The sequence below is a fragment of the Rhopalosiphum maidis genome, chromosome 4 (assembly GCF_003676215.2).
Source record: "Rhopalosiphum maidis isolate BTI-1 chromosome 4, ASM367621v3, whole genome shotgun sequence".
Classification (NCBI taxonomy): domain Eukaryota; kingdom Metazoa; phylum Arthropoda; class Insecta; order Hemiptera; family Aphididae; genus Rhopalosiphum; species Rhopalosiphum maidis.
The window spans coordinates 43253377-43280110 of record NC_040880.1 but is presented as its reverse complement, the minus strand read 5'-3'; the positions used below and the strand labels follow the sequence as shown (position 1 = coordinate 43280110).

Below are 26734 nucleotides of genomic sequence, written 5' to 3'. Positions count from 1 at the left end.
TTACCACTTTATGTATGAGTATGATGACATATTTTTATTAATTTTTATCATAGTGTATGTGGTTCTAGCCTGATAATTTATAAATCCTATAGTTACGCCCATATGTTTACATAATATATTATGTGTATTGTGTATAGTGTATACTATGAATTAACAATACTATTCTTGGAACAGTTGGAACAGTACAAAACGTTTTTCGTCGTGAATATCAAGGGTCGAGTATATTATGTAGTGCGCGGAATGCGTGCTTATAAGTCGTCAGGACAATTATAATTGTGTTATAATATTAAAATATATATGTATGTTGTAGTATACATTTTGTATTATTCCGACCGTGTGAATTCAAACATCCGCTACCACCCTGCAGAAGAATACTGGCAACAGATGAGCTCCTCTCAGAGCACATTATTATTATTATATTATTGTATTATTATTTATTGAAGCGACATCGACCACTACTATAGTTATATACGGACTTGCGCCCTGTTGAACAGGTGTGTACTAAATAAATTTATATGTTGTACCTATATGTATTATACAAATCAATCTACCTTGTTTTTATATTGCAAAACTGCATGTCTGCATCATACACAACATTGTAATTGTAAACGTTGAAGAAAATAATTTCACCTCGTCACTGAAGAGAATATACAGAATTGTATTGTGGTATGATAAACTTTTTGTAGGCAGAATTCGGGGATCCAGTTGATACATAGCTCATATTATTATTATTTATATAATGCAATATTCATTACTATGACAGATAATTTCCATACATTTTGATCACTTAAATTTCAAATCTTAAATTTTTATCGAAAAAAAGCTGATACCTATCGACAAATTTAATTATAAAATGGTATCTCTTTTTTGAGTAGGTACCGACGAAAATACTAGGTACATTAATAATTTTGGTATGATGAGATTTGTCACATTTTTGTCGACATACTCATATGGCTCCCGAGCATCACTATAATCACATTAAATACAGAATCTGATATAATTTAGCATATAAAAAGTTTTTTTTTTAATAGTAAATTCTTTGTGTTGTTTTATTACGTACTTAATAAAATACCAGTTAACACCACATATGACTGCATATGAATAACTGCAATTGCAGTCTAGCGAAATAAAACAATTACATTAACAAATTCCTGAATTTGCGACAAAATACATCATTTTACTTTTCATTTTTTTACAAATTTACGACAGTCAATAGCAATAAATAATTATGCAATGTGGCCGATAGGTATAGGTACTGGATAAATAACACAAATTATTAAATGTAATAAATTTTCTACCTCTGAGTGGGAATGATGCTTATTTGTTGTATACCTGTAATGTATACAATTCAAAGATTTTTAAACCTCAACTCGGCAATTATCTTAATGATTTTATAGCATTATCAAAATTAGTGTTTGTCTATTACTTAAAATTTCAAATTATTACGTTTTTATTATTTTAATTTAGCGTCACCATGCCATAAAAACTGGTTCGCTTGCGACTGGGTATCATTGGCGAATGCGTAGAAAAACTGATTTTGGTCGGTCTGCGGCGCGTTCTCTCGCTGGACAGAATATAGGTATGTACCTAAAAACAGTTCAAACTTACTACTGCTTATCGCAATTTATATTTTTAGGATGCAACTCACGTGTAGCCTACATACCACATTATAATACTCGTAAAAAATAGTTGTAAATCATAATACCTTAGAGTCTGCATATCATAAATAATTTAATTTCAACAAAATGAACTATTTAATTAAAATATTCTATTGAATAATAACGAATAAAAGTTTAAAAAAATGATACATAAATACACCAAATTTTATGTCATTATAATAAGAAAAAATCGTGTTCTTTTCTTTCTATCTATCTTCTATTATCTATATAAATAAAAGATAATGTTTGTGTACGTGTAAGCAGTCACAGCAAGTCATGATTATGAAATTTGGTATATAGTAGATAACGTCATCTCAAAGCCAATTTTTTAAATTTTGCATTTCAAAATTCGTAGATACACACATGAATTTGTAAGCTTACAAGAAACGAACATTATTTAGTTTTGTTTAAAATTATCGTTGATTACAAAAAATAAAATAGTTATTATAATTGATTATAATTTTAGATCTTTTTTGTCAAAACAACCTAAATAACTGTGTTAAAAATCTGTGCAGTTTACATTTAACGGAGTATAAAAAGGTGTAAATCCACGGGTATTTAATTTGTCACACACAACATCGCGCATTTATAGTCCTAGTGGATCATCTCGTACTTATTTAATAACTACGAAAGTTATTTGATTAACAAGTTTACTTTTAGTTTTCTTTTCTCGTTTAAAATAGGAATAAATAATATCCGTTATTGTTCTACAATAATTTTTCCATTGTAAATTATTCATACATTTTCATGATTATACTATACGGTTAACGTTTTATTTTATTATTTATACTTAATTTTTATATTTATGTAAGTAGGTACCTATAATTGATGTACCTACTGTCTACTGATGATAATTTGTTTTTTATTATATTTATTATTAATACATTTTCGATAATTTAAAGAAAACTAACAGTGTGTGACATCCTCTTAATACACTGCAGCCTATATGTATAAGTATAACACACAACATTATGTAGATTACATAACGATAATGATAATGATATTCTATTATAATATAGTATTATATTATTGTTCAGGTTTATTAAATTTGCGTATAGGCTCGAAAATTATTACGCTATCACATAGTCATAATACTGAATACAACCACGATTATTGGAAATATATACATAATACATTCGTATCCGTATACATTGCGACTTAATGTGCATAATAGGTAGGTTAAATGCGTCCAGAGTTACAGACTCCGCGATTCTCACCCGTGAGATCACACTAATCTGTTCGAGTGTCTCAAGTGTCTGACATTCTGACAGACATTCATCGAAATAACGATAGCCGGTATTAAAATAATATGATTATATACTATATACAGGATGATTCTTTTATCAAACAACACTCATTATTTCAAAAAGTATTAATGTTTTTGAAAATATTTTTTTACATAGTTTCAAGTTGTTAAAAAACAACGTTTTTATTAAAAATTTATATTTCTTATCCTTATAATTTTTTAAGTTTTTTACTTTTTTGAATGACAACATAGATTTTTGATTTCATATTCTAAAGCAGAATAATTTTCTAAGTATTTTGATACATAAAATTCGAATTTAGAGTGAGTAGTTTATGAGTTAAACTTATTTAAAGTTTAGACAAGCAGAGTAGTGGACAGACATTTTGCGGAGTAACCCCGTACCACTCCACTCCGAGTAACTAAACTTTAAATACGCATAACTCATAAACTACTTGCCCTAAATTTGATTTTTATGTATCAAAATACTCAAAAAATTATTCTGCTTTGGAATACGAAATCAAAAATCTATGTTGTCATTCAAAAAAGTAAAAAACTTGAAAAATTATAAGGATAAGAAATATAAATTTTTAATAAAAACGTTGTTTTTTAACAACTTGAAACTATGTAAAAAAATATTTTCAAAAACATTAATACTTTTTGAAATAATGAGTGTTGTTTGATAAAAGAATCACCCTGTATATATATATTCTGTTCACCGTTGTAGTCGTTGTACTAACTATAATAATATGGGACAATCGTCGGACCAAAATGATTGGACTCGCGGCAAAAATGAGTCCAATTTGTATTATTGTCAATTATTATGCAGAATTTTTTCTTTTCAAGTATTTATTGAAACACGTGTTGGTCGCACCGCCATTAGTTGTTACAATATATTATTACTACTGTTGACGGGCGTTAAATAATTAAGTCGATTTCACGTAAATATAATACTTTATGGAGCCGCCGGGACGTATCGATCGAATGGGATTTTAATTATTTATTAAAAAAAAACCTACTGTGGCGAGGTTAATATGTTTTATTTATAGGTATATAATAAAATATATATACACATTATTACGATGGCGTTTAATAATTTATACCAGTATGTGTGTGTGTGTGTGTGAGCGAGTTCAATGATGGAAAGTCGATTTCGAATAATCTACTCGTACCTATACCTATATACATATTATAATACATATATTATAAATGTATATTATTGCATACCAACCCGGCTATATATAGTACATAGTATAACGATTATAGAGTGTATACATTTAACCTATGTATACAGCGAGTCTCAAAACACCTGGGACGGTAACACTATACATGAAGGCCGAGGGGTATATGGTAGGTTAACCCCCCTCAAACTAATTAGATTTAATTGGCTTTAATGCTCAAAACATAAAATTTTTGTGATAATGGTTTTCAGTTTTAAAAATTTTCATTGAAAAATTCAGTATATCACGACGGTATATAAAAACTACAAACGTTTTCACTAAAAACTGAAAGATAATAGTTTTAAATTCTATCATTTTAAAAATCAGAACTAAAAATACCACGAAGTACCTTTTTAAGTAATTACTGGTTGAAACAATATTTATGGTGAGATCACAGATGATACTCGTTTCCACCAAAAGTTAAAAAAATTTTATTTCTGTCTTTATCAAATAAAGTTTGCAACAAAAATAGTTTAAAAATCCTACTATCCTCTAGATTAGGCTTATAAATTGTTTTAGGTAATGTATTATGTTATAGTTAAGCCTCTACGTACAATATTACTACATATACAATTATAGTGAATCATTGGCATATTATTTGTTTGTGATTTTTAAAAACAATAATTTATGGGGTTGAATTGTATGTATATACTATGTAACTATAAACAAGGTAGGTACCGAATAATTACTACAATAATAAATATTAAATAATAGTATAATAATTTATAATTAAACAATAATATTTGTACTCAATGTAAAAATATTTAAATGGTAAATAATTGCCTAAAAAAATAATATAACTGATAAACCTATAATTGATAAGTTATTTCTTAAAAACAACAATTTAGATGAGAAATTATTTTAATATTTGTATAATTTTTGAGTATCATTGTATCAAGTAAGTAGCTATATACTAATACTAATGTAATACTAAATAATTAATATTTGCAGCCTTGTTTATACTTTATATGACGTATAGTTCACCAATAATTTTACTTTGGTGTTCTATAATGTTTTATTTTTTAATTTAATTAATATTTACTATAGAAAAAACCATTTTTATTATTTTTATATAAATATACGATTTACTACATTTGTAGATAAGTTATACACACATATTGGATATATATTGGATATATACAGTATCCAATCAATATTTAGTGGAATGCAATTTTCACAAAAATAGAATCGAACGGTTAGGTTCATATAATATAGCCAATAAAGGAAATTTGTTAAGCACATTATAACACGTTACACATAAACTTCATGGTTTATATTGTTTGCATATAGATATCTACTAAATTTAAGTTTATACGTATCAATCTGATGAAAGAAATGTGCCTAGCACGATTTTATTTTAAGGAGTATCAGCCATTTTTAAGTAAATATGTCAGGCTGCATATATCCTAATTGTTTTCCTCGTTATTTCAATAATTTCTTTTGTTTGTCAGAATTATTTTAAATTTATGCCACAATGCTTTGTTAAAATTATGATTAAAACTTAAAACTTATATCATAACATATATAAATATAATACATATTATTGTACATAATATTATTCTATATTATATTTTATCGTCGTTCTTGCTATATTTTATGAATTCGATTACGTCCCTCTATTTGAGTATGTTACGTATTCATTTGGAATAAGTAATACAATTATTCAAACAGCTATGAATGGTTTAAAAAAAATTAAATTAAAATTGTTCACAATAGTCACTTCTCACTAGTCACACTCGCAGTCCACACACCGTAACGAAACAATGACAACGATATTCGTTTTACATGTATCGAAAGAATAATATAATGCTAACCGATGTACCCGCCTCGACGACAAGAATGTCTACCTGGCATGTGTGCGTGTGTCGGTGGCGGTGCATCAATGTGCCTGTATGTGTGTGTTACCACGTGTACGGGTGTTTAAAAAGTTATACGATATTAAATTCGAAGACCTCCCGTAGTGTAACAATATATTGGAGCTAGTCAGAAAGTAATATAGAATAAATGAGTACCTTATTTGGTATATCTTTCTCATTTATTTCATTTAATATATTTTTTAGTATTTTATTATGTTCCATACATATATAAATATAATTATTATACATTGAATACCTTATCAGCGACCTGCCACCACGACGCCGCGCCATCGTGTACTTATATGTAGGTAATACACTAATTACGGCGCAGACGCTCGCACTCATTCATGTTGACACTAGAAACACGCATTATTTTGTATTTTTTCGTGTTAACAACTATACATATATTATACCTACAGACTACCTACTGTACTACGCGACATCACTGAAATAAAAATATTAAAAACCAAACATGTACCATACATCGATTCGATTATACATAAATATAACCTTTATTGGTTAGGGATAGCCGAACAGGAATATAAAATTATATGTTGTAAATTAAATGTTACAATTGTATCAAATAACTTCCCTATTATGCTGTTTCAGTGTGATTTTTGACACGCAAGAAGTTTATTTTTCCAAAACACATTCCCATATTATATAAATATATAATATTACCATCGCCATCATGGCATTGTGATGATCGGTATCGTCGTCGTCGCCAGTTGACATCGCACGCCGGATGATAAACGGGCAGAGAATAAATTACATTACAATACGCCTTATTGTAAGTAACACAATAAATGATAATAATAATATATTACACGTTTCCTGCGGCAAGTACCTATATACACATAATTATATACGTCGCAGAAACAGGAAACGTCTAATTAAATTTGTATAATAATATTATACGACTCGGACGCAATTTATAGAAACGGCAAACGTCCGTATTATTGTCGAAATTGATTTACCTATACTAACAGCAGCGTGCGAATTCACGTGCATATGACACACCGACCTATATTTTCAGACCCATTCACAACTTAATAAGGGGGGAGAGGTCAGAGGTCCTCCCCGAGAGCTTTATTTTATTCTCGTCTTATTCATAGGTAATATTTTGTCATCCCGCAATATTTACCCATGTACAATATTTATGCATAGTTTATTATACCGGATCGGCTTTTCGCCCCCTAGAAATCGTTCTATATATACCTAGTACATTTTATAGGGTTTCCACTGCAGCTGCAGGTGCCGTATCGTTGGTTTTTACGATTGCATGTATCACACGTGCGCGGCACCACAACCGCAATTGTCTCGCGTTCCATACTCCGCAACAATAATAATACATAAATGCGATTTCGCGTAAAACCCATTTAAAACCATCTCTAACCGGCAAACAATACGGGGGGCAATATTATTATAATAATATAATATGTATATTATGCCGATAACCGATGAATAGATAATATTTCCAACAGCAATATTTCGAACGGATCCGGCCGTCATCGCCGCATGTGCATACCACCCCTATCCATGTATATTTAAGTACGCCGGCAATGATTGTTATTATTCGTTTCGTCCGCTCGTGTGTATATGTTGTGTCTGTAGAAATCGAGGTGTGTGTGTGTGTGTGTGTGTGTGTGGTGCTCGCGCTAGCAGCAGTGCGCACGCCGGTAAAAGAAAAATAATCGAACCGTATACGCGTAGGCTGCGGTGAAGGCGGTGGAGGCGTCGGCCGCGGCGGCTGTCTGCCGCCCGCAGTAGCCAGTCGGTATTGTGGCACAGGTACTGCAGTGAGGGTAGGCGCGGGTAGGTACCTATCGAAAGGTACCTTTCGGCGGGTAGGTCACACACACATAATATTATTTGTTATAATATGTATCACGATATACTTGTATTATATTATACGTATTTTATGGCGGGAAAAAAAATGACCGGCAAAGAATAATAATATCCGAGGAAACAATACCCGCCGACGCTCTGCTGCAGCACATCTCGTCATCGGATCTCGCTCAAGGTCCGTCGCAAAACGTCCGTATACCTACGTCTATTTTATCCGTACACGCATGCGTACACATTTTAATAATATTATACACGCGCACAGAGTTATTGTGTTATTCGACACCGTGCGTCCTCGACCGTAAATCGTACATCCAGATATCGAATATATTCTAACCTTAAATTATACATATTATCACCTATAACGAGCGTAGGAAGGTAGCTGGCTGTTGGTGGGTACTTTATATACGGAGCGATCGATTTAAATAGTGATCTTGCAATTTTTAAAAATAAAGATTCACGAGTTTTAAGTTTTTACAACGCTAAAAAATCTAATTATTTAATATTATTATTATTATGTTTTTGTGTTTAACTTTTAAGTTATTTTTTCTATTTTTTCCCTAATTTCATAGTCTAAAGCAGCTGAATACTTTTCAAAAAAATGTATTGCACAAATATTAAACACCTTGTGACTATATTGAATAATATAAGCTTATTTCAATTATCGGTATCGGCTTAGATGAGCGGAGTGTAACCGCGTAAAGAAGTTAAAAGAACACTGTAATATTTTTTTTTCAAAAATAAGTAGGTACAAAAATATACTTTTAAAATTAATATGTATACTGTAAAATTCATCACTTATGTTATACATATGTATACAAATAATATATAACAGCATGTTACCTGCATTGCAGATGTGTTCTCATCCGTCATGCACAATTCGGAATTCGGAGAATCGCATACATTAACAGCAGTGGTGAGGCGCCGTCTCGGTTTTCGGCGGGGGTGAGTATAAAGTATTTTAAATATTGCCGACATTTATCACAAAAACCAATAGTTTACAAAAATGTTTAATGTAAGCCACAATTCTGGGAAAATATGGTCCTCAAACGATACTTTGTCCGAACCGCCAACGACACGCGGAAAACGCGGTAAGTACTGCCGATGCCGGCAGAAAACAGTAAAACACACGCATCTTGTTCTTGTTATCTCCTTGGACAAATATAATATTATACCACGGTATATTATACTATATTATAAATAAAAATTAGGAGGTACCTGTTTGGCTGTCTACTACAATTGCACTATTATTATAATAATAATTATACATTTTTCTGTCGATTGTCTCGAATACGGTGTAAGTATGATAAGACGACGATGACGACGAAAAACGTGAGTGCATTTTTCGTTAGCGTGCGTTTTTTACTCATGTAATAATTAAACTCGGGATAAACAAAACAAAACTGGTTATCGGCACCACACATACGCGCTCCATCCTTTTGGAAAAACTAATTTACTCGGACACAATGAGCGTGTGGTACCTACGAGACACGAGTTGGCGGCGACGGCCGGTTTCTTATCTATATATTATACGAGAAACGATTGTGTGTGATTTGTATACCTATACTATACGTACATACAACAGTACAACCGTGTAATTACATCGAAATAATAATATCATTATTTTACGACTAATCATTGACGTGGCGGCAGCGGCATCGACGTAGCTCTTTCAGTCACAGCACAGATCACAATTATTATTATAATATTTTATACATTTTTATTTTAAATACTTACCTGAAAAGAAACGCTATAAGTAATAAGTAGTTATTACTTATTCGTTAATTGTTAGGTATTTACGATGACTTTGTTTTTAAAACTTATAAAAAATATAATATTGTATTGATACAACACAAACATTAACATTTTTTATTAATAACTATACATAACTCTTAAATTGTATAATTAATAGATTGGTAAGTAAGTTAAGCCTATAAGTATGAAATTAAATTATGCATCAAGTGATTAAGATGATCGAAAATCAAAAATATGATAAACTTAAACATTTTTAAATTAATTTCGTGAGTAAAATATTGAATCATCTACCCTTAAATCTTCAACATACAGACTATATAATGAACAAGGAATCAAAAGACTGCTGCTGGACGGAGACGGACGGTTACTCTAATAATAATGAATTCAAAGCCGGATAACTTTTGTTTTAAAATTTTTTCATTTTTTTTGTCGTTTATTTTTTTTCTCAAAGTCTTACAACAAATTCACCATAAACAATAATTCAATTTTTTATCACTCACATTTTTTTAAATTTATAATATTCGATATCGCACGTACAAATGGTTATAATAATAATATATATAGTTTATTACTATTGATAGTTGATACACATTATTATGTTAAGTATATTATTATTTTATGTGTGTATAATATATATTATTATATCGTCGTAGCGGTTCCATTTCCGTTTCATCACATTCATTTTATAAATAAATAAAAAAAAAATCATTACGTGTGCAATTATAATAATTTATTTACACACAATCACAAACAGTACACAAAAACACGCAGTACAAATAATATCATATATACATAATATAAATTATTGTTTTAATTAATATACTTATACGTATATTTGTACATTATACATATATAATATACGTTTACATACAAAATAATATATATACATACATAATATTGTATTATATGATTATTATAATATATAATAATTATTTATATTTACATAATATTATTATTATACTTGGACAGGACAAAAGGGTAATTATTTAACAATATATTATACTCTTACGCTATAGGAACCTAAATTAAATTTAAAGGGCACAATAAATCAAATGCCGTAAATATAATATGTATAGATATATGATGGGGTAGTTGCATAGTCATTATAATAACTTTATTATCACGGTTCGACGATAAATATTGGTGGCCTATTTTTTATATATATATATATATAATTAGTAATTAGTAATTACAATCGTTTAAAGCTGTTCGTTCGTTAATCGAGTGGCAAATGTCACCCAGAAATCTTTAACGGAGACACATAATTGTTTTAAAGTAATTTGTAGCTTTAGATTACCAATAGAGGGAGTAACGAACTATTATTATTATTATTATTATTATTATTTTGATACGCTTATGAAGTAAATCAACCGACTAAAATAATAAGTAAACATAAATATAATGAGAATACAACCACCTCATTTTGATTATTTAAATTTAATACACAAAAAGACCATTATTTTACAGAAAAAACCTAAAATTTACTTTTTAATGTTCATAACATTGTATAAATTTAAAATAAATTACAGTCATTTTCTCGAAAGGCGCCCAAAAACAAATTAATATTAACATGTTCTAACCACTGCAGTTTAAATTAGATAATCTATTCTTTAGTGAATTTTTTGAAATCAATGTAAAATAAAAAAAATGAAATACAAAATATATGTTGAATCTATTGATAACTGACACGCGAATACAATTTTATTCTATATGTTAATGAAAAGTACGCATGTATATTTTTTCAGATAAAAGCTATAAAATGAATAAATAAAAATTTGAAAAAAAAACAAAGCATAAAATCAAAATGAAGACTAGGTAATATAATACAAAATTACAATAAAAAATGAATAACAAAATCAACAAAAATATACACAACACATACCACAAATACACATTATAATTGGGAAAAGAGGTACATTAATTTTTAATTTAATGTGCAAATAAAAATTTGTAACCATAATAATAAAATTAATAATTATTGAGAAAATATACAGAAGTACAAAATATTTATTCATTAGGTACTTACAATTATAATCTAAAATAATATTATTTTTTTTATTTTATTTTTATTTTTTATCAAATATGAGGTAATACTGAATACAAAATTGGAATTATAACATTTGTTATATTTTTGGAATGGTATAAATATATATTTATATATATGTATATAAAAAAACACACTATTTTGGAGCAATATATTATTTTATTCTGTTATTCGGTAATTTATTTATTTATGTGCATTAACTAGAGCGGTGCCAAAAGCAGTGATCAAATGAAAAACAATAAATCATGAATACAAAAAAAAAAAACTAAATTAAAATTAACTCAGTCTTATAGAATAGGTTGAAATATATTTGAATTAAAAGTACATATCGAGGGCAAAGAATGGTAGAAAATTTGGACGGATATATGAAAAAAAAATTGCTTATATTTAAGATTGTTGAAAAGCAACCAAAAATGTAGGTTTTAATGTTTTATTTTTGGAGTAAGTAGTATTGGTAACATCTCATTGGCAAGAACTAGGCAATAGATATGTTAATTTATTACTATATTTTTATGCGTATTTATATTATGGTTATCCTATCTATATAAATCGTCTTATTTCTACCATTTATATATTATTATTAATTAAATTGTTTTTTTGTATATTAAAAAAAAACATCTTACATTCTACATACCACAATGTATAAAATCGCTGAAATTAGCGAACCCCATTGAACCACTCATACTCGGTATTGAGCAATTATCTTAACCGTCTTTTGATTAATGGCCCCTAATTATTTTTCTACCATCATGAAATTGTGCACTTGTTCCAATTTATATGCCAGTCGCTGTTTTTGGGAAAATTCGTCTTCTTCGAGTGTTACCATTAGCTGTTCGTTGTACTTGGCAGCGTACATGTAGAGTTCATACAAAGCACAATTGGTATTAAATTCTGTCATGTGAATCCTTGATTCTTCGGCAAGCATAGCATTCATGTCCTGGTCCGATATTGCTGGCATGATTTTTATGTCTGAATAGTAACGATCTACCCAGTCTTTGTACACCGGAATATCCTTGGCGTAAAGTAATTTTGAGCTTGGTGAATCTTTACCGAGTCGATGATCTGAAGTCGAACACGAGTCCATGAATGTTTGAGCAACAACTGATAGACATGAGTCAACTATGTTGGACTTGTGTATATCAAAAACAAAGTTGGGATTTTTGATAAGATTCACCCAAAAACGCAAAGGAAGACTGTTACTTTTCCACGTATGTACAACTTCGTGATCAGAGATACCATGCTGAAGTGCTTGATCATCGAGAAAATCAAACATATATTTAATAGCTAAAGGCAGAGCACTTCCTCTGTGCGCGGTACTGAAAATTGTTTCAAATAAATCGTCTACGAACTTTTGTAGAGTACCTTTGGTAGCTAGTAAACGCGTAAGATATATTTCTGATACCATTTTATTACCACGTTCACCTTCTTTTTGTGCATCGTTATCATGATGTTTAACTAAATGCCAACATTTGAGACCTCCATCCTGATCATTGTTCAGTGGCGATGTAGCTCTGCTATATGGCGGGCTATCGTAGTTAAATTTCGTTAAATTTAAAGTTTCATATTTGTGTTTGTCCATGCGGTCTGAAAGTATTGATAAGTTGTAGGTTGACATTTGTTTGACGGAAACCAAGTTTAGATATGCACCATCTGGAACCATATAATGATGTAAAGTGTTCCGTTTTTTCCATTCTCCTTCCACTTTTGTTGTTGAGTCTTCGTCGTATAGAATTAAACGACCAGAAGTGCCGGTTCTCCATTCAACATCGAGTTCACACGTGCGGGGTCGTTGACTACAAGGCATCGCTCTATAGATAGTATCCAATGCTTTTTCTTTTACTTGTGAAATTGTATCACAGTCTAATACTTTAACCGGTATATTTTCAGTGTTTGGGTCGAGTCCAGTGACGAAAGCAGTTTGCTGGGAAATCGAAACATATACGGTCATTGGAATAAAATCTATTGATTGTCTTATCAGTTTCTCTTCGCTCAACGAATACCTTGCTTCAGAAGTAATTGCATCAACTGGTCCTTTATCGACTTGTTGTTTCATTGCTCTAAACAATAAATATAGAGGTTCTCCGGCACATTCCCTTAAAAATTTATATAATAGAAAAGTAAACCATGATGATAACATTTTTTCTGCAACACTTTCTGTACGTCTCAAAAGTAACTTTGGATGGCTGTTACCTTCCATACATTTTTCAATTAGTTCTGCAAGTAAAGTCTTTAATATATCTGTACAGTATTCCATTTTGCTTTGCAATGACACCATAATCAAAGAAGCTACATTTACTCTGTCTCTCATTGAAAAATAACGATTACTCTCCAAAGTTCTTATAAACAATAATAAAAATGTCTTGTTTAATATTAATTGACCGAACAAACGGATGCCTTTTTCTTTTCGGATTAATTCTGGTTTTTCTCGTTGGAGCACTCCGTGGTCTTCCATATTCGGGAACAAAATTTTCATTGAATATGTACGATAATCCAAAAATGGAATACCACCCGAAGTAAGATCACCAGCTATATCTGTTATTTCTGTTTGAAGTTCAGCAAACGCCTCTTTGCATTCTGCCGCAACACGTAGTTCTAATATGTCCATCTGTTCTTGCATATTTTTTAAGACACGACTACTTTCAGTCGATTTGCGGCGATATGCGATCAAAAAGGCAATGAAAATAATAACAATTATAGCCATACCAATGATACCCCCAAATAGAGCAGGATTTGTCAAAGGGCTATTAACTTCAGATTGAGCATAGCTAAGTTTTCCTATGTTAAACTTCAGACTTGACCCAACTGTTACAATTACATCTGGAAGTTCTTGAGAGCTAGACAACCGAAAATCGTCAGATACTGCTAATGGTTGAATAGGCGGTGGTTTACAGGTGAGTTGATTTCGAGACAAAGAAGTCACGTTACAGTAACTTGTCCCAATTTGCACTGTAACGTCAGTTTCTTGGCAAGCTCGATCCAAGTAATGGCCATTTATAGTTAAATAGTCACTTTTGTAATATTTTATGTTTTCCCCTTGAACATCTTCAAATTTTGTGTAATTTGGATCTGGGTAAAGTAAGAATTTTGAAAATCCTGTTTTTGATGATATATTTTGAACACTTGTTACATTGTCCATTTCAAATCCATAGTCCAACTCTATTGGTGGGTTAGAAGAATTAGCTTGAATTCGTTGAAGTGGTGTAACTTTAGGTGACTCGCATATTAAATTAGAATTGCTTAGTACAAAACAATCCCCAAAATATGTATTATTCATATAATAAACATACAAACGAGGAGTTTGAACAAATGCGAAATTTTTACCATTAACTGAAACTTTTATACCACCAGATACAATGCCTTTAGGAACTTTTACTTGGCTGGGAGAACCTGATTCAACAGATTCAACACTAGGATCATCAGTGTATTCATATGTTTGTCGATCAAAATTTCTTTCAGACTTATCGAATAACATTTTTATTTTTCCAACTCTTTGAGCATCAGAAGCACTTGTAATACAAGTAGTTTCAGAGAATGTACTATTGACAACAATACATGGTAAACTGTTTTCGAAGAATACTTGAATATTACTTCCAGCATTCATAAACTTTCCTACTATTTTAAGAGTTGTTCCACCAGATTTTGGACCATAACCAGGATAAAAACTATTTATGATGGGATCAACAAAATGATAATTTGTTTTAGATTCACCTCTGAATCCTTCAACTTGAACCACAATTGGACCTTCTCTTATATCTTCACTGCCGGGTCCATCAACTCTACATACTATTTTTCTGGTAGTTTCATACAAATGGGCATATGGAGCACATCTTAATCCAGCCACAGTAACACCACTATATATGTCATTAAAACTTTTTCCTAAATTTTTTCCAATTATTGTAATATTTGTGTGACCTTCCCACGGTCCAGCAAGTGGCCAAAATGATGTGATTTGAAGATTCGGACAAGTCTTGTTTCGATTGAGCCACGTAACAACTGCTCTATCGCATTGATCTATAACTTCACAACTATTAGTGGCTTGACACCATCCACATTTATACTTTTCAGGCAATGCTAAACACATACCACAGTCATCAGCCATATCACTACATCTATAAATGACAACATGAATGTCATGTGGATTATCCAATGGTTTAGATCCTCCCCAAATCACAGCAAAAGTCGCCGTGATATTAGAAAAGTGTGAATTATAACTAAACTCCATCGTTTCACAATATATGGTGTCCGCTACTAATGCCGCATTTACACTCGAAACACGACCCTCTATATTAAATTGGCATACAAAACGTGTTTGAGCAATAAATTGGCCAATTATGTGTACTTTTACTCGGATAGGTTTTTTAATACCAGAAGGTACCAAAATTTCAGTACTTCCTGTATCAGATCCATTAATTGTTGGGCAAAATGATGGTCCACTTCGGTAACTAGGACCAACACGATTTACACCAGTAACTAAAATATCATTTCTACAATTTTCTGCCGTGTCATGCGTACATCTATGAGCTTCAGCACACCAATCACACGGAAATGAAGAATTAACACATTGTGTACACGATGTATAAGTACTGCAATCAAAGAATGTGAAATTGGTGGCAACAAAGTTTGGTCCCTTGGCTGTTTTTACAGACAATTTTGTAGTAAAATGATGTTGGTTGGCTGGTATAAATGGTAGTAAATCTGTTCGTGGTGTTGTACAATTTACGCCAAATGATTTTCTAATAGCACTTGTGATCAACACTTTATCAAACACTGAAAATGCACAATTAAATGGCCCTTCAAGCAATGGCAAATTATCAATAACTAATTCCAATGTTCGCGCTGTGGTCTTTTGAAGTTGACTAGGTGTAACAGAAGCTATTGTTGTGCACTTTCCACTTTTGTATGGTATCCAATATAATGGATCATTTGCTGCATCTTCACAATTTGAGCGTAAACTACATTTATTCTCTAATGAACACCATCCACAATAAGGATCTTTTGCAGCCAAACAATCTAAACACGATGAATACATATGACATTCTTGAACTTTAATCATAGAAACTCGGTTTCTAGTCATTGCATATAGATGCATTTGTTGAGGATCAACTATTAAATCTTGATTTATTGGAGAGTTTTCTTGAATAACTATATCTCCATATTCAATAGCTTTTACAGAACTTTCAACCACTATTTTTTTGACATGGCCATTGTTTGTCCCAACAAATACAACCGTAAAGTCACCAGTAGAAGTTGCAGTTACTGCAGTGAGACGAGTATTGAACGTTAAAACTGGAATAGCTGTCATAGGCGAATCGCCTCCTAAAGGAGTATTTACGTCCATACCACAAAAATCTTCGGTAATTGTCTGAAGTTTGGTTCCAACACATGCATGACTAGGTGATATAAAGTCCAAACCTCGATTCCCTTTTCCACTGAAGCATGCATTAATGTTTTGTAAAAATTTTCTTCGTATTGCCTTTAGTGAATAAACACATAGTGCACTTTGGTCATTAGGTTTGTTTTTCAATTCACTTTCACTTTGATTACTGCTTGAGAATACGGCGAATAAAACGTCATCTTGAGGAGTAATACCAAGATCTGTAGCCAAGTCTGAGCCAATTTTACCCACATACCCAGCTTGTACTAAATTATATGACTGTTCTTTACTAGTACATTCCAGCGGAATTTCTGTATATGAATAATAACTTTTATCCTCGTGGCATAATCTTACCATTTTAGATATGTATGGAGAAGGAGATGTTACACTGCGCATTTGTGTTGTTAAAAAGTAACTGAAAGTTTCAGAACTAAAACCATAAACATAATTAATGAGATATCGTTCACGGTTCAGAGTATTTACATATACCCGAGTACCAGAAATTACTCCAACGTGAGCAATGTTTAACATATTTTGACTATCTAAACTTCTAGAAGATATAGCTGGTACATCAGAACGATAAGGAGAGTTTCCGGTGAATGTAACTCCAATATACATAACTTGCGTCATAGGTGGATTTGGAGGTCCTGGTGCAATAAAAGCGATAGTAGATGCTTCCATATTGTTTGCGACCACTGCTTCTTTAACTAATTGTACTGTATCAGATATGTTATTTAAATTTCGAACTGTACACATACCTTGTGAAACTGATCCACAAGTGATTATCCTGGATGTAGTATAATCGATAACAAGTACTTTATTTACATTATCAGTTAAGTTTTTAATAGTGGAGTTAGGACACATATTGGCCCCACATTCAAAAGAATCCTCAATGGGGCCAGTAACTACTTGATTAGTTACATTGAGATCAGGTGTAAGTTGATATAGATGATTGATGGCACCCACAAATAAGCGCCCAGTGTTCTTGTCAATGACAAGATTGTTGAACATTGGCGTCGAATCATCGTCTTTGAATATTTTTATTATATTGGAATGACTATAACTTACACTTAGACATGCCAAATAGAAAAGTGTTATCCACAGACGATGGGTGGTCTGCATTGTACGACGTCTGGTTTTTCCAGTACATGGGAATATGGAAGACATATGTTGATAGATGACCATATAAACAGTCTATTCCTAAAACAAAAATAAGTAAATAAAATTAGAACTAACATTAACACTTTGAAAAAATGTCATTATAATTGATTTAAAAGTAAACACTCATTTCCTCGAAAAATATTAACATTTTTTGATAAAATATTTTTTTATCGATATTTTAGTAAACAGAATATTTTCTTACAATTTTCAACATATAAAAATCGAATTTGAAACGTGTAATTAATTATTTAGACACTTAAGATTTTAAACATATAGCTCATATAATTTCCACGGTGGCAGTCGTCCGCTACCTACACGTTTTCGTTTACTATCATCATTCATCATTATCAAGTTATAAGTTAAAATGTGTTCAATTGTTTATTAAATGTTAATAATATTATAAATAACATAAATATTTAACTATCATTGACAAATATTGTCTAGTACTGCATAACATAATATTCACTACGCGTTTTGCGCGTCCTAATCCGTGGGACCATCGATGGCGGCTTTAATAATCTTAATTTTGGATAACCAATACAGATAAATTCTTAAACGCATCTAACCCATTATTATTGTAAATACAGTTATAGCTGACATCAAATACAATAGTGAAGCAATATTTCGGGGGTACTCAAGCAGTTCCTGCTATTTTGCTTTTTAAACTTGAAATACTTAAACTAATTATCTACTCGTTTTAAATACCAAAATTCTCAGAACAATTTTCTACTTCGAATATTTGCTGTCATTCAAAAATGTTGTTTTATAATAACTTTTATATGTTTTATATAAAACATGTATTTATTTGATAATTCTTTTTGAGATCATCAAAAAAATCACTATTGTAAAATTAAATATAATAATATTCCTATTAAAATTTATTTTTCATTTATTTATTTTAAATAAGTACTAATAAACACTGGATCTATACTTAATAATAACAAATACAATAATTCTTGTAATATGTCAACAAATGTACATAATTATTGATTGCTATGAGTATGTAATACTACTAATCATTATAGATCAAAATTAATATATTTTTGGTCATTTCAATTATTTATATTATAAAATAATATGTGTTAAGTAAAGTACAAAGGTAAGTTCACTTTTAATCCAACAATAAAATAACTAATATAAGTAACGTAGGATATAATATAATTTGTTAGATGTTAAACAGATCTTTAATACAATAATTCCATTTGTATTAAACTTGTAATGTTTAAATGAGAATACCTAGTCTAAATGATGCATAAAATATAAAGTTGAAATAAAAAATGTGTCTTTGCAATTGGAATTTATACATTTAAATCTAAATTTTTCATTTCAGTCAACACATATGTTGTCCAGGATTATTTTTATTGGCAGAACATTTTAAAATTAGTTTACACCATTCCATTTGTTATTTAATTTAATAAAAACACAAATATAGATATACTTTTTTTATTATTCATACAGATTGTTGAAAGACTATCTTACCACTTGTACTTGTCTTCAACACGTATAACATAGGGTGATTAATTCTATGAAACGGATTCTTACTACAGTTTATATTTGACCAAGTTTACTACAATTCTTTGCTCAAGCACAGCTTATACTCTCTGAGAATTTAATAATTAATTTTTTCTAATAATTAACTATTAATAATCTGTAATAATTAGTAAGAATCCAGTACATAATTATACAATGTTATGCGTCTAATAAAAGTGAAAGAGTAACAAAACATGCGAATGTTTATAATGTTTAATGTTTATTTATCTTACTTGTTCACAATATAGTTCATAATTATAGTTTATAATTTAAAGATGTTTCTTTAATGTATAAAATAAAGTACTTACCAGTACCAACAAAAGTAAAAAACCCCCCAAAAAAATAATAATTATACTTTAATTAACCTATTATACCTAATTATTATATTAAATAGGTATAAGTATAATAGGTGAATCACAAAAATATTGTTTATCAGTTAAATAATAAACCATTAATAAATATTATTAGTATGCTGTTATTATATTTCATGCTAATCATCTGCAATTATGATTTACCCAAATCTGTCGATTTTTAGATATAATTGAAAATCATTTGCATACTTTAAAATATCCAATATATAGTTGGGGACACAAAAAATGAGCGCTAACCGGCATACGCTAAGCTGCAGTTTTTTGATAGTGGTTGTCAAAACCATAAAATAAATAGCCCAGTCAATTGGATTCGATGGTCAATTCATAAATAGGTTGCTAAGAACCAATTGTTACTATGGTGGGTATGGACAACGGGCCACGAGGTTCAGCACTCATTTTCTGTGTCCCCAACTATATACTACAAGTCCACAGACCTATTAATATGGTACCACAAAATAATTTTTTTGCTATTATTTAAGAATACTGTAAGAATAATGTTTGATACAATATTAAATAGATACTTACGAGGAAATATGTATGTATAAAGTTTAAATTAAAATACAACGGGAGTATGACAAATGTCACTTTTACTTCCTGCATCATGAGCTATTAAAATAGATTCTTTAGTACTTATTCTTTTATTACTTAGTTTTATATGTACTAGACAACAAAAACAACAACAACAACAACAACAACAAAACATTTGATAGCTATAACTTATAACAATAACTTTACTAAGTTATTGTTTAATCCTAAAAATATAGATTTTCAAATTTACCAATAAACAACAAAAGAAATAACTTAGTACATACTAAGTACATTCATTATCAGGGTCAGCATGTTCTTAGACATACAATACAAAATCTTAATGAATCTAATAAGATTTTTTTTTGGTAGGTATTGAATAAGTTATAAAATCAAATGAACTTAAAATTAGCCACCTCATCTAGTACCACTTATTTAACTTTATTTTTTGTTTTTTTTTTTTATATTGCTACATTTAATTGTTATTTTTGAATTAGAGTATACTGATTATACACAAATTAAAAATAATATCATAGCTATTAAGAATTAAAATATGTTAAATTTAAAAATGAACAACAGATGTTATTATTACTATTTTTTTTTTAAATAATGCTCAGATAACTATTTTACTCTGGTGACCCAACAGTAACAAAAATTTTTTATTCACATTTTTCACTATATTTTACATTTAGTAATTACCTACTATCTTTTATTTTTATTAAACATTACTAACAGCCATCAAACACTTATTGGTTATATTAACTAATATTGTAGTGATATCGTAATTTTTTAATCTTACTACTAATTCTCATACTTAAATTCTTGATTCACCGGTTTAGTACTTATATCAGTAATTGTAGATACTTAAATGATTAAGGTATTCAGAGATTTATTTAATAATAAATTCATAGTAAGCATTCAAAAAAATATATTATCACAACATTTAAATCAAAACCCCAATTATTTTTATGTTATAAATATATATATATATATAGATATATTCCCCTATATATTTAATTATAATTAACTGTATCTTTACTACATTACTAACAGTACAAGAGAAAAATATGTTAATTATAAATCTTAATTAAGTATATACATATAAAATTATACCATTACCTGATTGCTTATTAACAAATATGAGTATCAATATTTTTTAAAGTAATTAAATTTAAAAATAAATAAGTACCTCTAACATATCTTTGCAATACAATATCCCTATATGTAGGTGCCTAACCATTATTTTTTTAATACTGTCAAAAATACTTATTTAAATATGTTAAGATAATAACCTCATTATTAATAATAAGTTTAATTTTACCTATACAATTTTTTTGTTAATTATTATAGAATAAATGTATGCATATATATAATTAATTTAAAACAAGAAAAGTATATTATTGTCTATTGATACATTATAATGAATTAACACTGCCATGTTTTTCCTTCAAAAACATTGAAGGAGGCATTTTATTTCATAAATTTTCAACTCTTAAATAATTTATATCAAGGTATAGACTATAAGGAGTTATTGTGTTATTTACTAAATTTACATTTGTTTTTTATACTAGATAAATAACTATTTAAAATCTATATTTTACAATATAACAAGCATATTTGAACCGATGTAAGATGAATACTGTATTATTAGCAATTGAGTATTTATAATCATTGGTAATTGGTATAATGTACAACTTAATTATACCCATTAATACCTTACATAAAACTGTTGGTAAATATTTCATGAGATACTCAAATACCTATTTAATATATGCCTACAAAGTATTAAAAAAAAAAATAACTGTTTTTCATTTATTTTTACAGAAATATATATTAATTGGCTTTAATCATCTTAATAAATAATAACTAATCAAATTAATTAGTTAACATCATTATATTGATGAAGTACAGTAGAGTCTCGCTAATCCTGACAATTTATATTTCATACTTTCTTTAAATTTCTTTCATTTTCTATAAATTTGTATTAATATATGTGCATATGTAATATATATATCACAATAATAATAATAATGTGTAATGTAAAATTGTAAATCAATAAATTTTGAATTTTGTTTTTTGAAAAATATTTATTAGTAAGTTAAAAAAAACATCATTCCGTATAATCCTGATTTTCGATAATTCAGATAGAGGACTACTGGATCTACTTCATTAAGTTACCTTCTTATTACTACCCTAAGTCCTTGTAATATTTTACTTTTTCTAGCATAGATAAGCCTTTACCAAATACCTATGAAATATATATCAATAGGTATACCTATTAAAAATTGGATTTAATTTTAATATTTAAAAATGAAATAACTAGTGTCAACAATGTGGGAATGCACATTTTGAAATTATCTACTGTCAAATAAAATTAAGTCTATAAATAATAATTAATATCACAATAAATGGCATTCAAAAAGATATTACTTATGACATGCACAGCATGTCAGCGATAACAAGTTTACTTTAACGAGATTTGAGCAAGTAAGCATTATCGTATTATATTGGTATATACCAACTATTATCATCAACTTCTTAAAAAAGTTAAATATCTAATAGTAAAATTAGATTAATAAGGATTTAACATTTCTAATTAATAAATAGGTACCAGGTACAATTAATTTTAAAACATTTTATGAGGCACCTGAGTAAAATAGGTTTAATAGGAGGGCATAAGAAGGTATAATAGTCGGCAACATTTTTTTATTATTTAAGTTTACCTATTGTAAGAAGAAAATAATAACTACCTAATTACTTGAATTAAAATATTTACTAGTAACACTTTCTACTGAAACGTATTAAAGAATTTCAGAAAAAATCAAAATCTTTAGCAACACTATAAACAAATTAATTATATAATAGACAAATATAATGAACTACATTATATAACAACATAATAATATAACATTTTATTTTCAATTTCAAACTATTAACATTAATAAATACCAGGTAAAATACTTATAAATTTATTTGTATACAGTTCATAAAAGTTATAATAAATATGAAAATTTATATGAAATCAAAATACGTCAAGGTACACTTTTAAAAGCGTAGAATGCAAAGTATAGGATAAGAGAAATATTTCTTCCGAAGCAGTGTTGAACATCTCAAATCTTCATACAAGAATATTATCTAAAGACCCATTCGGCATTTATTTATAATTTAATTTTTAAGCAGGTATTGACCATTTTAAATTGTACAAAAAAAAAATTTACAATTGAGACAAATGCTCACAACATGTTTCAAAATTAAAATATCAAAAAAAAGTTCTTAAATAATATTCTAGCTTTAAAATGTTATAAGTCCAATTCACTCCCAGATAAAAAATAACAAAGTAAAATGAATTCTTTTAAATGTAAAATTTACTGTTACATGTTAATAAGAAAAAAATAGCAAACGACAGTAAGGTGTTACTCAGGAAACAAGATAAATGGTGAAATGAAACAAAAAAATCAAGAAAAAAAATGTAGAAATAAATTACCCGACCAACTCATATTCCAACACTACATACAGTTGAACTAAACAATACATAAGTACTTCCTTCTGATGTTGGTGGAACACACTCGTCAAAAAACAAAAAAATAAAAGATGACACATCAGTCAAAGGTTATTATACAGAGTACCTATCTAATATATAATGATTTAAAGCATTTGAGTAATGGTGGTTAGATATTTAAATACTTTATTTTATTAGTACCTATTTTCCTAATTTTTTTCATCAAACTTTAAATAACATGTTTAAGTATTGAATACGATTTTGATTCAATTTAAAATAATTTATTACTATTACCTATTTATTTTATCCAATTTTATTTTTTTGCTAAAAAAATACAGTTACTTACAACTAGATACCTATAAATTATTGACTATATTGATTAAAAATACATTTGTCAAATATTAATGTAATCATTGTAATCAATTTAAGATTAAGATTAGGTAATTATTCGATTATCTTGATATCCATAAAATAGACTACTGTGTTTTGGGTTACTATTGCTTATTGTATACTGTTTATTTTTTCACATTTAATAGTATTTAAGTAGACACCTCTACCTGATTATTTGCTCAAAAAATACAATTTGGGACTTAAGTAGTATCCATAGGCGCAAATAGGGGGGAAGGCTTTAGGGGCTCTGCTCCCTAAATATTTCAATAGCCCTCCAATAATTTTTTTCTACGTATTAAGTTTTTAATACTTCATGATGCAATCAGCAGAGTAAAACATTGGTTTGTAATAAAAACTTATTGCAAATAAATATTTTGGTACCATTGATACAAATTGAATGACGTAATCATAATAAGAGTCAAGAGGATTAATAAGTTAATTGTTAAAACGATATAACAGCAATAAAATAATATGCAAATGCAAGTCGAGTATTGAGCATTAGTTTTTGTATTTCCAAGATAGCGTAGGTAATTCATGATTAAATCAATTTTAATAGATCTTTTTCATCTATGAGACAATTAACACATATGTCCGAGTAACACATATGCTCAGGATTATTTTACTAATTTAGTAATATTAAATATTGAAAAATATATTGCAGTAGACAATGAAATAATATTAGAAATATTTGCTAAAAGTAACCAAAGAATACAGCTTTAAAATTGATCTTTATGTATAATGTTCTGCGTTATCTAAGTTAAAAGTAAAAACATTTTTTTTTTTTTTTGTTAATTATACTTAGCTCTAAAGCTAATATATATTTGTATAATTTATTATCAATATAATTTTGACATTACAATTAATAGTAAACAAAATTGTAGATAAGAAAAAAATGTAAGTTTTATTATAATTAGAGTATAGATATGTATTTTATTAGAAATAGAGTGCAGTGAGTAACTTTTTTTTAACTTTTTTGTTTTTACTTCCACAGTTGGTTCCTTAAGTAGCTAGGGAGATAGGGCTCCAACTCCCCAATCTTAAACCATATATGCGCTTATAGTAGCATCTTAACTATTTTTTATTTAATCAGTAGTGAGTACCTAATCTATAAGAATAGAAATATTTTTCTATCGGTTTTCAATAGTATTTTGTATAATACAGTTAATTTCACAGATCGGCACCGTAGCCGCCACAACGCGGGCAGCGCACCACTACGATGCGATTGTTTTCGCACGTCGTGAGCGGTTCTCAAGACCTTTCTCTCGGCGGGGATCGTGGACACTGCCAGCTAGGGCAAGAGCTACACTAAAAAACATTCTCAAACCTAACATCCGCCTTCCTAGCTGCTACTGCCTACGGCGACTTAACAATATTGATAACTGAACAACGGTAGTCCACGTACCTCGTGCCCGGAGAACGGCATGGCGCGTCCGTAGTATCAAGACATGGCGGTCGAGTAATAGAGGCCGCGGAAAACGGACGGACGGACTGAGGTGAACACGGCGGACTTCTCTTCTCTTAGACTTTGACGATCGTTGGCGAATGACAACAGCGTCGGTTAACGGTGATTATCGTCGTCGGTAATAACGCCACTGCGTCCGGCAGCATCGCGTTCACGCGCACAAAAACAAACCGATCTGATCGACGACGGCGGCGGCGACCCGTTCACGTTTGTTCAATGGACACCGGCGAGCTGCTGCGAGTCTGCGACTGTGATGTGTTCAAAACGACACAAAACGACGACGACAACGGCGTCGTCATCTCACAACTTTCCCCGAGCAGCGGACCATACTGTATCACGACACGATGACACGAAAACACAACGAAATCGGCGAAAAACAATGCACGACGCGCACGCGGACTATAAAACAAAAAATAAATAATATACACTATTATTATTATAAGCTATTATCTACTATATCAGCGCACAATATTATTATTAATTACTATTATTGAATTGCGAACCAAAACGATCTATCGGCGGAAAAATAATCGAAATAAAAATAATAATCATAAAAAACTGTTTTGCTGTACCGCCGATCTCGCGGCGTGTGTGCGACAACAACAATATTATTGAATAGACTGAAGGAGTCGAATTACCGGAGGCGGATAACGCACACACACTGACGCACGCACAGGCACAGCGCCGATTCACGAGCTAGCGCGAGCGCGCGCACACACACATACGCACGCGGACAAACGTTACGGCGGCGGCGGCGGCCGGATTCTACGAACGAAAAAACACGGTCGCACACACACGCAC

General features: G+C 29.8%; 2 protein-coding genes across 2 annotated transcripts in view; both read right to left on the bottom strand.

Annotated features, from left to right (window-relative positions):
• The window catches only part of LOC113558517, a 49230-nt gene extending 40337 nt beyond the window's left edge, over positions 1-8893 (bottom strand). The window contains exon 1 of the mRNA XM_026963998.1: positions 8666-8893. Coding sequence (XP_026819799.1) covers positions 8666-8800 — 135 coding nt within the window. The 5' untranslated portion in view covers positions 8801-8893. The remainder of the gene's footprint in view (positions 1-8665) is intronic.
• A 2779-nt stretch (positions 8894-11672) lies between these two features.
• LOC113559451 (plexin-A2) lies at positions 11673-26601 on the bottom strand. Its single transcript, XM_026965287.1, has 2 exons — positions 25874-26601; positions 11673-18195 (listed from the first exon to the last, which is right to left on the bottom strand). Exon 2 carries the CDS (start codon positions 18178-18180, stop codon positions 12355-12357), a length of 5826 nt encoding a protein of 1941 aa, XP_026821088.1. The 5' UTR covers positions 18181-18195; positions 25874-26601; the 3' UTR covers positions 11673-12354.
• Between the last annotated feature and the right edge of the window lie 133 nt (positions 26602-26734).

Coding starts and splice junctions, on each gene's coding strand:
- LOC113559451 (XM_026965287.1), bottom strand. CDS start 18,180: ATGGTCATCTATCAACATATGTCTTCCATATTCCCATGTACTGGAAAA.